At 40.0% G+C, this 12,655-nt stretch overlaps 1 protein-coding gene across 1 annotated transcript; it reads right to left on the reverse strand.

Annotated features, from left to right (window-relative positions):
- Positions 1 to 2,467: 2,467 nt before the first annotated feature.
- KRT20 (keratin 20) lies at positions 2,468 to 12,158 on the reverse strand. Its single transcript, XM_061143972.1, has 8 exons — positions 11,701 to 12,158; positions 9,462 to 9,544; positions 7,720 to 7,876; positions 7,221 to 7,382; positions 6,918 to 7,043; positions 4,819 to 5,039; positions 3,862 to 3,893; positions 2,468 to 3,355 (listed from the first exon to the last, which is right to left on the reverse strand). The coding sequence occupies exons 1-8, from the start codon at positions 12,088 to 12,090 to the stop codon at positions 3,258 to 3,260; spliced, it is 1,269 nt and encodes a 422-aa protein (XP_060999955.1). The 5' UTR covers positions 12,091 to 12,158; the 3' UTR covers positions 2,468 to 3,257.
- Between the last annotated feature and the right edge of the window lie 497 nt (positions 12,159 to 12,655).

Consider the following 12,655-nt stretch of genomic DNA (forward strand, 5'->3'; position numbering starts at 1 on the left):
CCAGGGGATCCTCCCGATCCAGGAATCAATCGGGGTCTCCTGCATTGCAGGCAGATTCTTTACCAGCTGAGCTACCAGGGAGCCCAATGCCTTGAGTTGGAATTGTTATTTGAGGGTGTAATCAGGTACCTGAGACCACTCCCAAGTGAGTGAGAGTGAGAGCAGAGGGTATCCTCAGGTAAAGTTTTGATTTTATATCATTTCATTTTTTTCTTCTTCTTATATGTTGTAAAGACTCTGTGTGGAAATAATTCCGAAAGCCCAAGAAAAAAAACGTTCTCTCCACCCTAACTTCACCTCTAGGGATTCTCTCTGTGTTGGATAGCTTCATGTCTGCACTGACGATTTCATATAAAGTCACAAAACACATTGATGATAATTCTAATGTGTGATAAAGAGGCCTGTATTTACCGACTACGAACCTGCTCTGGATCTGTATACCTGTCAGAAATAGGATTGTCCTGTTCTGGTTCTTAGCTCCTGTAAGAAGTATATAGGTAGATACAGAGATTAGTGCTTAGCTTTCGCACAGTTGCTACTGGTAGAACTGGAGGTAGAACCATCTGGTTCCACAAGTATGTATGGTCTCATCTACTTTCTTTGAAAGATTACTTGGAAGAAACTAGAATTAGACCAAAAGGCAAGGATTGATCTTCATTTTTTATGATACGAAATTGAGTCAAAAATAATAGTCCCCCCCCAAAAAAAAAATAATAGTCCCACCTCTTTTTAAACAAAGCATCATTATTGTTATATGACAATGTCCGTGCCTAGTGAATTTCAAAAGCATGTCCTGTAAGTTTTTTATTAATTAGACTCACAATGTCAGATATTTGTATGTTAGAGCTTCAGACTCTTCTGGAATGTGTCTCAGGACGTGAAAAAGAATTCACTTCTAAATATTCTTAACATCTTTAAAAGTAATTTACTAACTAAAGTGACTTGGAAGGAAATTAAGAAATGAGAAAGAAATGTCTTTACTACTTTGAAAAGTAATAGATTGAGAAGGGATGAGAATAATATCTTTTCTGACAATGGGTGTGCTGAATCAAATCTTGTGTGTGATGTAAGCTGGACATCTGTGATAACTGGATGTTGTAAGTGTCTGGCTAGTGAAAAATGACAATTAGTAAATGACAAAACAACTAAGGATAGGCATTCATTTCAAGTGTGACTCGGTAAGTGTTTGTCAACGTAATTAGTTGCTGAAAAAGATATGATGACTTTAGACAAACAGCTCTGAGTTCAATCTTGCTCTGTTACTTGGTAACTGTGACTTTGGGAAAGTACTTATTTTGTGTCTTCATATATAATTCTCATTTGTCCTTATGTGTAAAATGGGAATAATATGGTAGGTCAAACCAGGTAAAATTGCTATTTCTGAAGGTCAGAGATGGTCATATATTGGCAAGTTCATATGATTTAATCCAATCCCCTCTACCTCACAGGTAGAAGACTTTAATTGTAAAGATTAAATGGGAAGAAAAAAAGATTAAGTGGGAAAGGCGTATAGAATGCTGGCACATGGCTTAGCTCATTGTAAGTGCTCAGTAAATGGTAGAAATTACTGTTCTAAGTGAATCACATTATTATTTTCAATATAATAATCACTCAAAATCCTATTTATTTATAAACATGAATATTAAAATTTAAATTTGAGCTATCCATTTATTAGAATACAATGATAGAGGGCAAATTAATTTTTTCCTGGAAACATTTGCAAGGCAATTATTACTCACAAAAATGCAAATTTAGTGAAATTTAGAATTTAGAAGTCTCACTAGAATACAATATGTGAACTTTCGTATCTGGTTTCTTTCACTTAGCATCATGTTTTTAAGGTTCATCCATGTTGTAGCATGTGTCAGTACTTCATTCCTTTTTATTGCAGAATACTGTTCAATTGTGTGGCTTCCTCAGAGGCTCAGTGGTAAAGTACCCTCCTGCCAATGCAGGAGACACAGGAGTCAGAGGATTTGATCCCTGAGTCGGGAAGATCCCCTGAAGGAAAGCATGGCAACCCACTTCAGTATTTTTGCCTGGAGAATCCCGTAAACAGAGGAGCCTGGCGGGCTACAATCCATAGGGTCACAAAGAGTCAGACATGACTGCAGGGACTGAGCTCGCAAGCACTATTCTATTGCTGAGATAGACCACATTTTGTGTATCTGTTCATCAGTTGATGGGCGGCATTTGAGTTGTTTCCATTTTGGGGCTGTTGTAAATAATGCTGCTATGAATATTTGTATACAAAAGAACACATTGTATGCTTCCATTTATATGAAATGTCCAGATTAGGCAAATACGTAGAGGGAGGAAGTGGATTAGTGGTTTTCAGAGGTTGAGGGGAAGAGGATTGGAGTGACTGCCGAAGGAGCTTCTTTTTGGAGTGATGAAAATGCTCTAAGATTAGATAGTGGTGATGGCTGCACGACTCTGTGAACATACTAGAGACAGCTGAGTCGCATACTTTAAAAGAAGTAATTTTATGGTGTGAATTATACTTCATTAAAACCATTATTAAAAAATAGTGAGAAACATTTCATGACATACAATTACCACATAAAGAAGGAGAGCACCCGATGATGATTTATGCAGTTTATTATCAGAAGGAGAAGCATTCTGCCTTGAGAAAGGTTTTGCTAATTTTGCTTTTAATCTACTCCCATTTCAAGCATAATGTGATTCATTTTTACTCTGCTCAGCGTTTGTGATTGGAATTTGACTCTCAAATTATTCAGAGCCGAGTTGAGTTTTAAAGACAGCCAAGACTATGAGAGGAGAAGCAAATATAATTTAAAGCTAGCAGAATTATACTGATATTAAAAATTCAGTGAAATTAATAAAAAAATTGACTCAAGAATCCAGGAAACCCTGAAAGGAGATTTTTGCAGTTCAGAAATGGGAGGTGTTAGAGAGGTTCATTTGTAGTTTGCATAGCCTCCTCTGCTTTGTAAGCTTTAGTAATGAGATTAGGTGGTCTATAGCTTTGATTAATGCATTTTGTGTTAAAGGTGGCAGTAATGATATTTTAAATATCCCAGTGATCACTGGATTTCATTTTTGCAGGCAATTTGCAGCTTCTCTGAGTAAAACATTTATATTCAATTACAGAGACTGGTAAATGGACTCCCCTCTCCCCCCTCTAATCACCAAGAAGCATTAATAGTGGTTTCTGATGCCACTTTCTTGAAGGGAGCAAAAGTTATAGCTACATTTCTTTCAAAACCTCAGCAGCATCGCCTTCTGCCAGCCCTTCATATACTTTCTTCCACTTCTTTGACTTCAGATGACACAACCTTGCCATCCACTACTTCTTGCACGACTGTCTTAATCTTCCTGGTTTTCTTTATCTCTGAATTGAGATTTAAACATAAAATGTTAATTCAGACCCAAGACTCTGCTATTTTAGAATACTCAGCTTTAAATTATTATTTTATATCTATTTCCTTCTTTTAGAAAGGAGTTGAACCCATTCTCTTTCTGAAATGATCTTAAGTCCATTTTCTAGACAAATGCGAAAAATTTACTACTCTCCCCACTCCCCACAAAAGAAATATGTCATATTGAATTAAGTAAAATGCACATTTTCATCTTGTTTTTCTCTTTTAGGATCTTAGGATGTCTCAGGACAGTAATAATAGCCTGGGCCAAGAAAATCACCCCATCAAGGGGAATGTGAGAAATTTCCCATATGGAGGGTTTCTTTATATGATGTGCCCTGTTTTCAGAATCCCTAAGGTGATATCTGTTTACTTAAGAGCTGACTTTCCTTTACTTTTCACCAGTGGCAGGAAAGTGGTAAACTACTGAGTGAGAATTCAGTCTTATAGGAAGTGTGTAAGAATTTAGAATACTTACCTGCCTCATCCAGAGCGCTTAACTGATATTCTCTAGTTTTAAGAAAAGGAAAAAAAAAAAAAAGAAAAACAGAAAAATGTATTATTGCCATTTTGCAAATGAAATGCTCTCCTGCCTGTTCTGCTTTAAAATAAAGTCTGAGTGATGTGTGTTTTACTACTGTTTCTATTTTCCCCCGCTTTGCAATGCTTGCTCCTTCAAGCTGGAGTGTCTTACTTTTTAACTTGAAAAATCCATAGCTTCAGAAATGACTGGTTTAACATACACTAGGGGTCTTTAATTACTAGAGGTTTCTGTAATTAAAATAACAAAATTGCGAAGGCAGTTTACATCTTGTTGCCTTTCGTGGGGGTGGTATTTGAAGACGGTTGCTGCTACCGCACTGATGATTCCTCAGACTGGTTCCCACAGACCTCTGTGGCCTGTTTTTCAATTCATGATCTTGCAATGAGAACTCTGAAAAGTTATAGTGCTTTCACATGGAACTCTGCTCAATGTTATGTGGCAGCCTGGATGGGAGGGCAGTTTGGGAGAGAATGGATACATGTATACATATGGCTGAGTCCCTTCCTTGTTCACCTGAAGCTATGACAACATTGTTAATCGGCTATACTCCAATAAAAAATAAAAAGTTTTTAAAAAAAGTTATAGTGCTTTCAATTATGTATTAATCATAAAAATTAACACAAGCATATCTGTATCAGATATGCTTAACCATCTTCTATCTCAGTCCTACAACATGACCTTAAGTACAGAGGATCAGTATTTTTTTAGGGGGTGTGCATACTGGTGGGTAAATTTTTGTTTTGTTGGTGTTGTTGGTGGGGGTGTGTGTAGTTGTTTTTCTGCTAGGGATTACATTGGTGCTGGGGAAGAGTGACAGAGTTTAAGGTATGGACATTAAAATAGAATAGCAGATAGACATCGGCGCATATCCTCTGATTCTAAGAGCCTTACTTGACATCTTCTCCTTCCAGAAGACGGCGGTAGGTAGCAATTTCCTGCTCAAGCCGGATCTTTATGTCAAGGAGGATATTATATTCATGGATCTGGCGTTCTGTGTCAGTCCGAACCTGCACCAGTTGGCCCTCGAGGGAGTTTAGCTGTGCCTGGATTACGGCCAAGTGGCTGCTATAACGAGCATTGGTCTCCTCTAGTGTACGCTCCAAAGCTTCTTTCTATGAGCACAAGAAAAAGTGGATGTTTCTTATCTGAGGACCTGATTTAAGAGGTATCTCAATGTTAATTTCTCTTGAGAAGAATTCTTTTATCTCGTCATTGTGGGAATAATGCATATTTCTAGATTTATCTCTCACTTTTTCCAACTAGGCAGTCTCAGCCAGTCATCAGGAATCACTGGCTCTTCAGGTTTTTGTTTGTTTATTTGAGTTTGCACTCACTGTTCTCTTACTATGGAATATGTATTTTTGTTCTCTGTATTTGCTTCTTCTCACTGTGATTTGTAGTGCCTTTCCATTAGGAGGATTGGACTTGCTAAACCTGTTGATGGTAGGCTTGGTTATGTGAGTTTCTTTGGTTAATGAAATGCAAGTGAAGCTGACCAATGCATTTTATGAGGAGACAGCTTTAAGAGCTATCACATGGCCTAGCTATTGCCCCTTTCCTTCTGGCACAACACTGGCATGTCCACTTACCCTGGAGTGGAAATGTCATGGAGCAGAGCTGAAGCCAGCCCATGATGGATGTAGTGTTGTTACAGGGAAGAACAAAATCTGACTACATGTTGGATCTGTTTCTTTTACTTTAACGTTTGCTTCCTGTTGTTTTTGTTCACTGTCTTATACATAATGGCCTGCCTCTGGGAACTATGCCTCTCTGCCTGAATGCTAAATCAAAGTACCTTTGCTTAAGGAAACATCCTTATCCTGTCCACCTGTGGTGGTTTAGACAGTAAGTAGTGTCTGACTCTTGCAACCCCATGGACTCTAGCCTGCCAGGCTCCTCTGTCCATGGGATCCTCCAGGCAAGGATACTAGAGTGGGTTGCCATTTCTCTCCCCAGAGGATCTTCCTGACCCAGGGATCAAACCCAGGTCTCCTGCATTGCAGGAAGATTCTTTACTGACTTCCCTGGTGGGTCAGATGGTAAAGAGTCTGCCTGCAATGTGGGCAAGACTACAAGACTACTTAGCTACAAGGGAAGCCCTGTCCACCTGTAAATGACTACAAGAAAGAAGAAATTAACAGCCTCCCTGAGGCTAAACATTCCAGGAGATATTTGTAAGACTTATGGCCCTTTTTATTTTGTTTCCTCACCTCCTCCCCATCTCTGTTCTATGAAAGAAACTGGCATCCAGACCCCAGATGAGCTGGTTATTTTGAGACATTAGTCTGCCATCTTCTCAGTCTGCCAACTTTCCAAATAAAGTCTTTATTCCTTGTCTCAACACCTGGACTCTGATTTATTGACTTGTTGTGTGGTGAGTAGGGTGAGCTTGGACTGAGTAACACCATCATTGTAAGCCACTGTGATTTGAAGATTGTTACCACAACATAGGACTTCCCCCATGGCTCAGACGGTAGAGTGTCTGCCTACAATGTGGGAGACCTGGGTTCAACCTCTGGGTTAGGAAGATCTCCTGTAGAAGGAAATGACAACCCACTCCAGTATTCTCACCTGGAAAATCCCTTGGATGGAGGAGCCTGGTAGGCTACAGTCGATGGGGTCACAAAGACTTGGACACTACTGAGCAACTTCACTTTCACCACAACATAATTCATCATGAGCTGACTGATATGCTTAGCGAGGAATGTCTTGACCCCTCTTCTCCAATTAAAAATTGCACCTTACTCTTTCCAGTCTACTTTAAGTGCCACTTTTCCTGTGACATCCTCCAACTCTACTTTGGCCTCTGTATTCTTGCAGTGTCTTGTCCTTTACTTTGACTTCTTTCTGTCTTTTCATTATCATCAGTTGTTTGATGTGTTTCCCTTACTGCTCTGCAAAGGGAGGGATTATTTCTTATAGGTATTTGCATTTCCAGAGTTCCCGATACAGATGCTTAGTAAACACACGCCCCATGAGATGTGCTTTACCATGCTGAGCAGGGACTGGAGCTCTATTTCCAGGACCTGGTGGGTGTGTCTCTGCTCTTTTATTTGATCCTTGGTTCCTTTTAACTCTTCAGTGCTCACTGTGACTTGCTTTTGCAGATCATTAATCTAAAGTTACAAAATGAAAAAAAAAAAAAAGGAATGAAAGAAAGAAAATAAGGAATAAAAGGAGGAAAGAATGGAGGGAGGGTTGGAGGGAGAGAGGAAGGAAGGAAGGAAATGAGTTATCTGTTTTTGGAAGACAGCTTCCTCACGTTTGCTTATCCATTAGAATTATGCTATTACCTGTATGTCAAACTGTTCTTTGGCTTTCTGAAGGTTCTCCTGGGCCATGGCATCATATTTCTGCCTCATTTCATTCATGATGGCACTGAGGTTCAGGCTTGGAGCAGCATCCACCTCTACATTTACATTATTGCCCAGATGAGCACGTAGGCCCCTCACTTCCTATGGGGGTGAAAATTCCAATTGATTATAGTCTGAAGTACATTCCCAGATGAGGCTATGCAGAAAACACATAGTAAGTCTTAAGGCTTCTTTCCTTGGGGATGAGTAATAGAGAAAGAAAACAACTTAGTTAAGGCTTATTATGGTCCAGTGACTGCTCCAAGTCATTTAAACCTGGCAGCAGCCTCACTGAAAAGATGTTAAGGCTCATATCTATCTCGTTGTCATCTTTTTCACCGCCACCACAATCACCACGTCTTCCTCTTTTTCCTCTTCCTCCTCATTATTATTAGAGCCATTCTATCATTTCCAACACTGCTTCTGAATATTTTCTCACCTCCTCATGTTCTTTTTGGAGAACATACAGGTCTTTAGTCAGCTCTTCAGTTTGAATCTCCAAGTCTGCCTTTGTTAGAATTAAGTCATCAAAGACCCTTTTCAGGCCATTAAGATCAGCTACCACTGTTTGGCAAATCCCCTGCTCAGCTTCATACCTGTGAATTAAGTAGTAAGGAGAGATAATTGAGTTCTTCTTAAGCCATTATAGAAGAGATGATCTTAAAATGATAATAAGATCAATCTTTATGTGGTATAAGAGATCAGTTTCAATACATCATTGTGTCTCTATACATTTGAAAATGTTCTGGAGAACTTTGAACTCAGATCGTTTGCTTCATAAGTGTAGTCTCTGTGATTTGGAGTGATTGGTAAAATAACCACTCTGACATTACTTTTAAAATTTCCTAAATTCTGGAATATATCATTTTAAAAGTTAAAAAATTGCTCTAATTACTGTGTTAGCAAAGGATTCACATTATCGATATTAAATAATGGTTAGTAGAAACAGACTCACAGACTTAGAGAATGAATTTATGGTTGCCAGGGGTGAAGATAGGGGGAAGGAATAGTTAGGGAGTTTGGAATCGACATGTACCTTGCCGTATTTAAAATGGATAACCAACAAGTTCCTACTTGGTTAGCACAGAGAACTCTGCTGAATGTTATGCCTGGATGGGAGGGGAGTTTGGGGGGAGAATGAATATATGTATATGTATGGCTGAATCCCTTTCCTGTCCACCTGAAACCATCATAACATTGTTAATTGGCTACACTCTAATATAAAATAAAAAGTTAAAAAAAGTTAACTAAAAAGTGGTTAGATTTACTTAATGAATGCACATGTCTGGTTTATTTTTATTACTTTGTAAAAAGATGCATCCAAAATGAATTATCTTCTATGATCTTATATATTCCCAATTTTATTAAAATAGTAAACTTTAAGAAATGATAATGCGATGAGACTCCCAGATGCTGACTGGAATTAATGAACTTTTACTGCTTTAATTTCCAGATCTGCTTTCTAATTTATTTCTTTTTGATCCCTTATTGCATTATAATGCTGCACTTTTAAAACCACAAAAGGCTCTTCAGTGCCAATGTGTTGTACAAATTCAGGACGAGGAAGCCCTAGTGTGGAAGCAGTTATGAGGAACAGCTCTGATCGCATGTAATGTGATGTGTCTACAAGAAAGTGAACACAACTTGAACTGCTTTAATCAACCTGGTTCTTTGGCTGGTCAGACCTTACTGTAAAACACTATCAAACTGGAAGGATTAAGAGTCACCCCTGGAACTTTGGTCATTTACTTGAAGGAACATGGATGACTCAGAGAATCACTAAGGGTAGATAAATGACCCTCTTTAGATAACAGAAGGGTACAGGCAGAAGGGAAGTTGTAAACTGCCTTCCTATTACTCCAAAGGGCAGAATTAGTTTCAGTAGGTGAAAAGGTAGAACTAAAAAGAACTTTCTAGCAATCAGAGCTGACCAAGGAGAACAGTAGTAATTACTGGAGGTGTTCATTTACACTCTGGGTGACCATATCTTAGGACTATGGGAGGAGAAGTCCAGTCCTGATGATAGATCAGAAAGCTTCTAACACCCTTTTAACTCCAAGGCTCTGATACTATTCAGTGGGAGCTCCTTTGCCAATAGTGCTGTGGGGAGTCAAGTGTCATGAAGGAACACTGAAAGGCCCTCCTTTTCAGGAAGTGTCAGCATGGTATCAGAGAACCTACTTCAGCCTGAAGTCCTCGATAGCCAGTTTAGCATTATCAATTTGCAGGACACATCGAGCATTCTGCAGTTGAGCATCTTTAATCTGGAAAATACACCAGAAAGAGTGACATTTTCAACTGGACAGAAGTCTAAAATGATTGAGTTGATCCTCAGATACAGCCTTTCTTGTACTGAAGACGATGTTCATCTCAAGGATTGCTACATGAAAATAGAAAGGAGAGATATTGGGTTGGAGCTTTAACACAATAGATTCATAAAATGCAGCTTGAGTCCTGAGGGTTTGGTCAGTTTCCTTATGACTCTACAAATGAAGAGCTTAATTCAACTTGAGCCATCAGACCTTACTGAGAGCCTTGTCTTTGATGTTCCTGCTTAGAACCTTCCTCTTAGCCCCTTTCTCTTGGTGAATTCCTCCCTCCTCCCAGCCCCGACATCATTGCTTCAAGGAAGACTTCACTTGTCTCCTCACAACAGAGCTGGATGAAGTGCCTGTGCTTTCACAGCCCCACATAGCCCTCCCTTTATCCTTCCACATGGGACAGTGTTGCCTTTGTCCAGATTTGTTTCCCCCTAAAGCACATTAGGGCTTCCCTGGTGGCTCAGATGGTAAAGAATCTGCCTGCAACGTGAGAGACCTGGGTTTAATCCCTGGGTTGGGAAGATCCGCTGGAGGAGGGCATGGCAACCAACTTCAGTGTTCTTGGCTGGAGAATCACCATGGACAGAGGAGCCTGGAGGGCTACAGTCCATGGGGTCTCAAAGAGTTGGACATGATTGAGCGACTAAGCACAGCACACAAGTCACATTATGTTCACCATCATATTCCCCAGGGCCAGCACTTGGTGTCTATTAAATACTGGCTGAATGAATGCACACTTGCTATGTAGTGTTAACTTGTGTAGGCGCTGGGGCTATTGCGATGGCAAAGTCCCTGATCTTAAGAAGTGGTTACCTAATGGGTGAATCCCCTAAGATGCATACAGATCAGAAGTCTGCTTGTTAAAAATGCTACAAAGGCATGTCTCTTTCAGTAGATCTAGTCCTGGAGAGAGCGGTCTTCTTTCATATACTGGGCCTGCTCAGGTAAATGGAACATTTGGCTATGCCTATGTGTTTAGGATGGCCTGAAATAGCTTCACAAACATGAATCATGCGATGGCTGGGGGAGACTGGTTGGCTGATTTTGAATATTTTAGTGGGAGCCTGAGAAAAATGAACTGTTGGCAGAGGGGCAATTTAAACACCTTTGCCTTCACATCCCCACAGTTCCAGAAATCCCAAAATAACTTCCTGTAGAATCAGAATCAAATTGCACTGATGTTTAATATAATGCAAGAAAAGAGAAACTTGCTGGCAAGTAAGTGGCCTTTGCTCTAAAGAAAGAGGAATGTTGAAATAGAAATGAAAATGAAAGGAACAATTTTCTTGATTAGATAAGAATTTTAAAATGGAGTAAGTGTTCTGTGTCACATTTAACATCTTCAGTTAGGAGCAAAGTCTTCTTTTATTCACATTATTGATAAAATGGAGCGCTCCACCTTTCTGGTATGACATGGGAGCAGGTATGATTGCAATAAATTTGAATTGGGGCAATAAAACATTTTATGACTGTTGAAGTGGTTTCTGAACTGCTTGGTGATGATGATCAGATTATTAAACATTTTAAAAGCATTTTAAAACCCAGATATCATTTAGACCTATGCCCCATCCCCATTACCACCTTGAATCATTTCATCATTGAAATTTATGATCCAGTATTCTGACACTTGTGGAGCTTCCCTGGTGGCTTAGATGGTAAAGATTCTGCCTGTAATGAAGGATACTCAGGTTCAATCCCTGGGTTGGGAAGATCCCCTGGAGGAGGGCATATTCATTTGGAGGGCAACCTGCTCCAGTATTCTTGCCTTGAAAATCCTATGGACAGAGGAACCTTGCAGGCTACAGTTTATGGGGTCGCAAAGACTGGGACACAACTGAGCGACTAAACACACACACACACACACACACACACACACACATATACACACACAAAGTCATCCTATTATGTAGTCAGGTTCTCCAGCAATAAGGGTAGATGGCATATAAAATATTGCATGTAAAAATATGCCACTTTTATAGATCTGGCATTTAAGCCTAATTTGCTTTACAGTGCCCATTTGGACCACGCAACATATATGCCCTTCTTGACATATGATACACCTGGACAGTGGAGAAGAAAGCAGAGGTATCCTGCCTCACCTGATCCCGCAGCTCTTTGATTTGTTCCAGATAGGCACTGTGGTCCCGACTGGTGCTAGGCGTGTTGGTTTCATACCAGTGCTTGATCTGCAGTTCAAGGTGGGAGTTGGACTGCTCCAGTGACCGCACTCTTTCTAGGTAGCTTGCTAGGCGGTCATTTAGGTTCTGCATGGTCATCTTCTCATTGCCAGCAAACAGGTTTCCTCCAGCAGGGTCGCTCCCATAGTTTACCATGTGTCTAGACGTCGAGATGCGGGTGCCGTGGCCTCCAGCACCCCCATACACGCTGGGTGTGACCCCCCTCCTATATATGGAGCTGCTCATGCTGAGCGCAGGGCCCTGGGAGGAGGAACTCAGGCTTCGGTGGGAGCTTCTCTGATTGAAATCCATTGGCGGTTCTAGGAGGAAGCAGCTGTTGTAGCTTCAGGATGGATGGAGCAGAGTCTGTCTCTTGGTCGTGGATGAGCTGACCTTTTATAGAACTCACAGGAGAAACACCTCCTCCGCTGACATGTCACTTTACGATTGACACCCCGATCCACCTTGCCTTGCCTCTTTTTTCCCCTTTGTACAGCAATCTGTTTAATACCATTCCAGAAATTGCCACTAGAGGCTTTTCTCAGAGGCTTTTTTCAGGAGTGATTTCTTTTTTCAACAGAGGAAACAAAGGGAAACTGGGAAGTATTGTTTTAGCCCTTGCACCTGCCTTGGCACATTTTCTTTCATCCTAACGTACACATAAAGCATATTTGCGATCTCCATGAATAATTTATCTGAAAAGAAAAATGTATGTACATAATAGTAAGTCATACTAGTGATAAAAAACAATGTTTAAAAATGAAAAAAATAATCTTTTCTTCTTTTTGGTGAGAACATTTAAGTTCTACTTTTAAAAAATAAATGTCAATTATATAGTATAGCATTATCAACTACAGTCACCATGTTTTAAATTAGG

This window comes from Dama dama, chromosome 5, assembly GCF_033118175.1.
Source record: "Dama dama isolate Ldn47 chromosome 5, ASM3311817v1, whole genome shotgun sequence".
Lineage (NCBI taxonomy): Eukaryota > Metazoa > Chordata > Mammalia > Artiodactyla > Cervidae > Dama > Dama dama.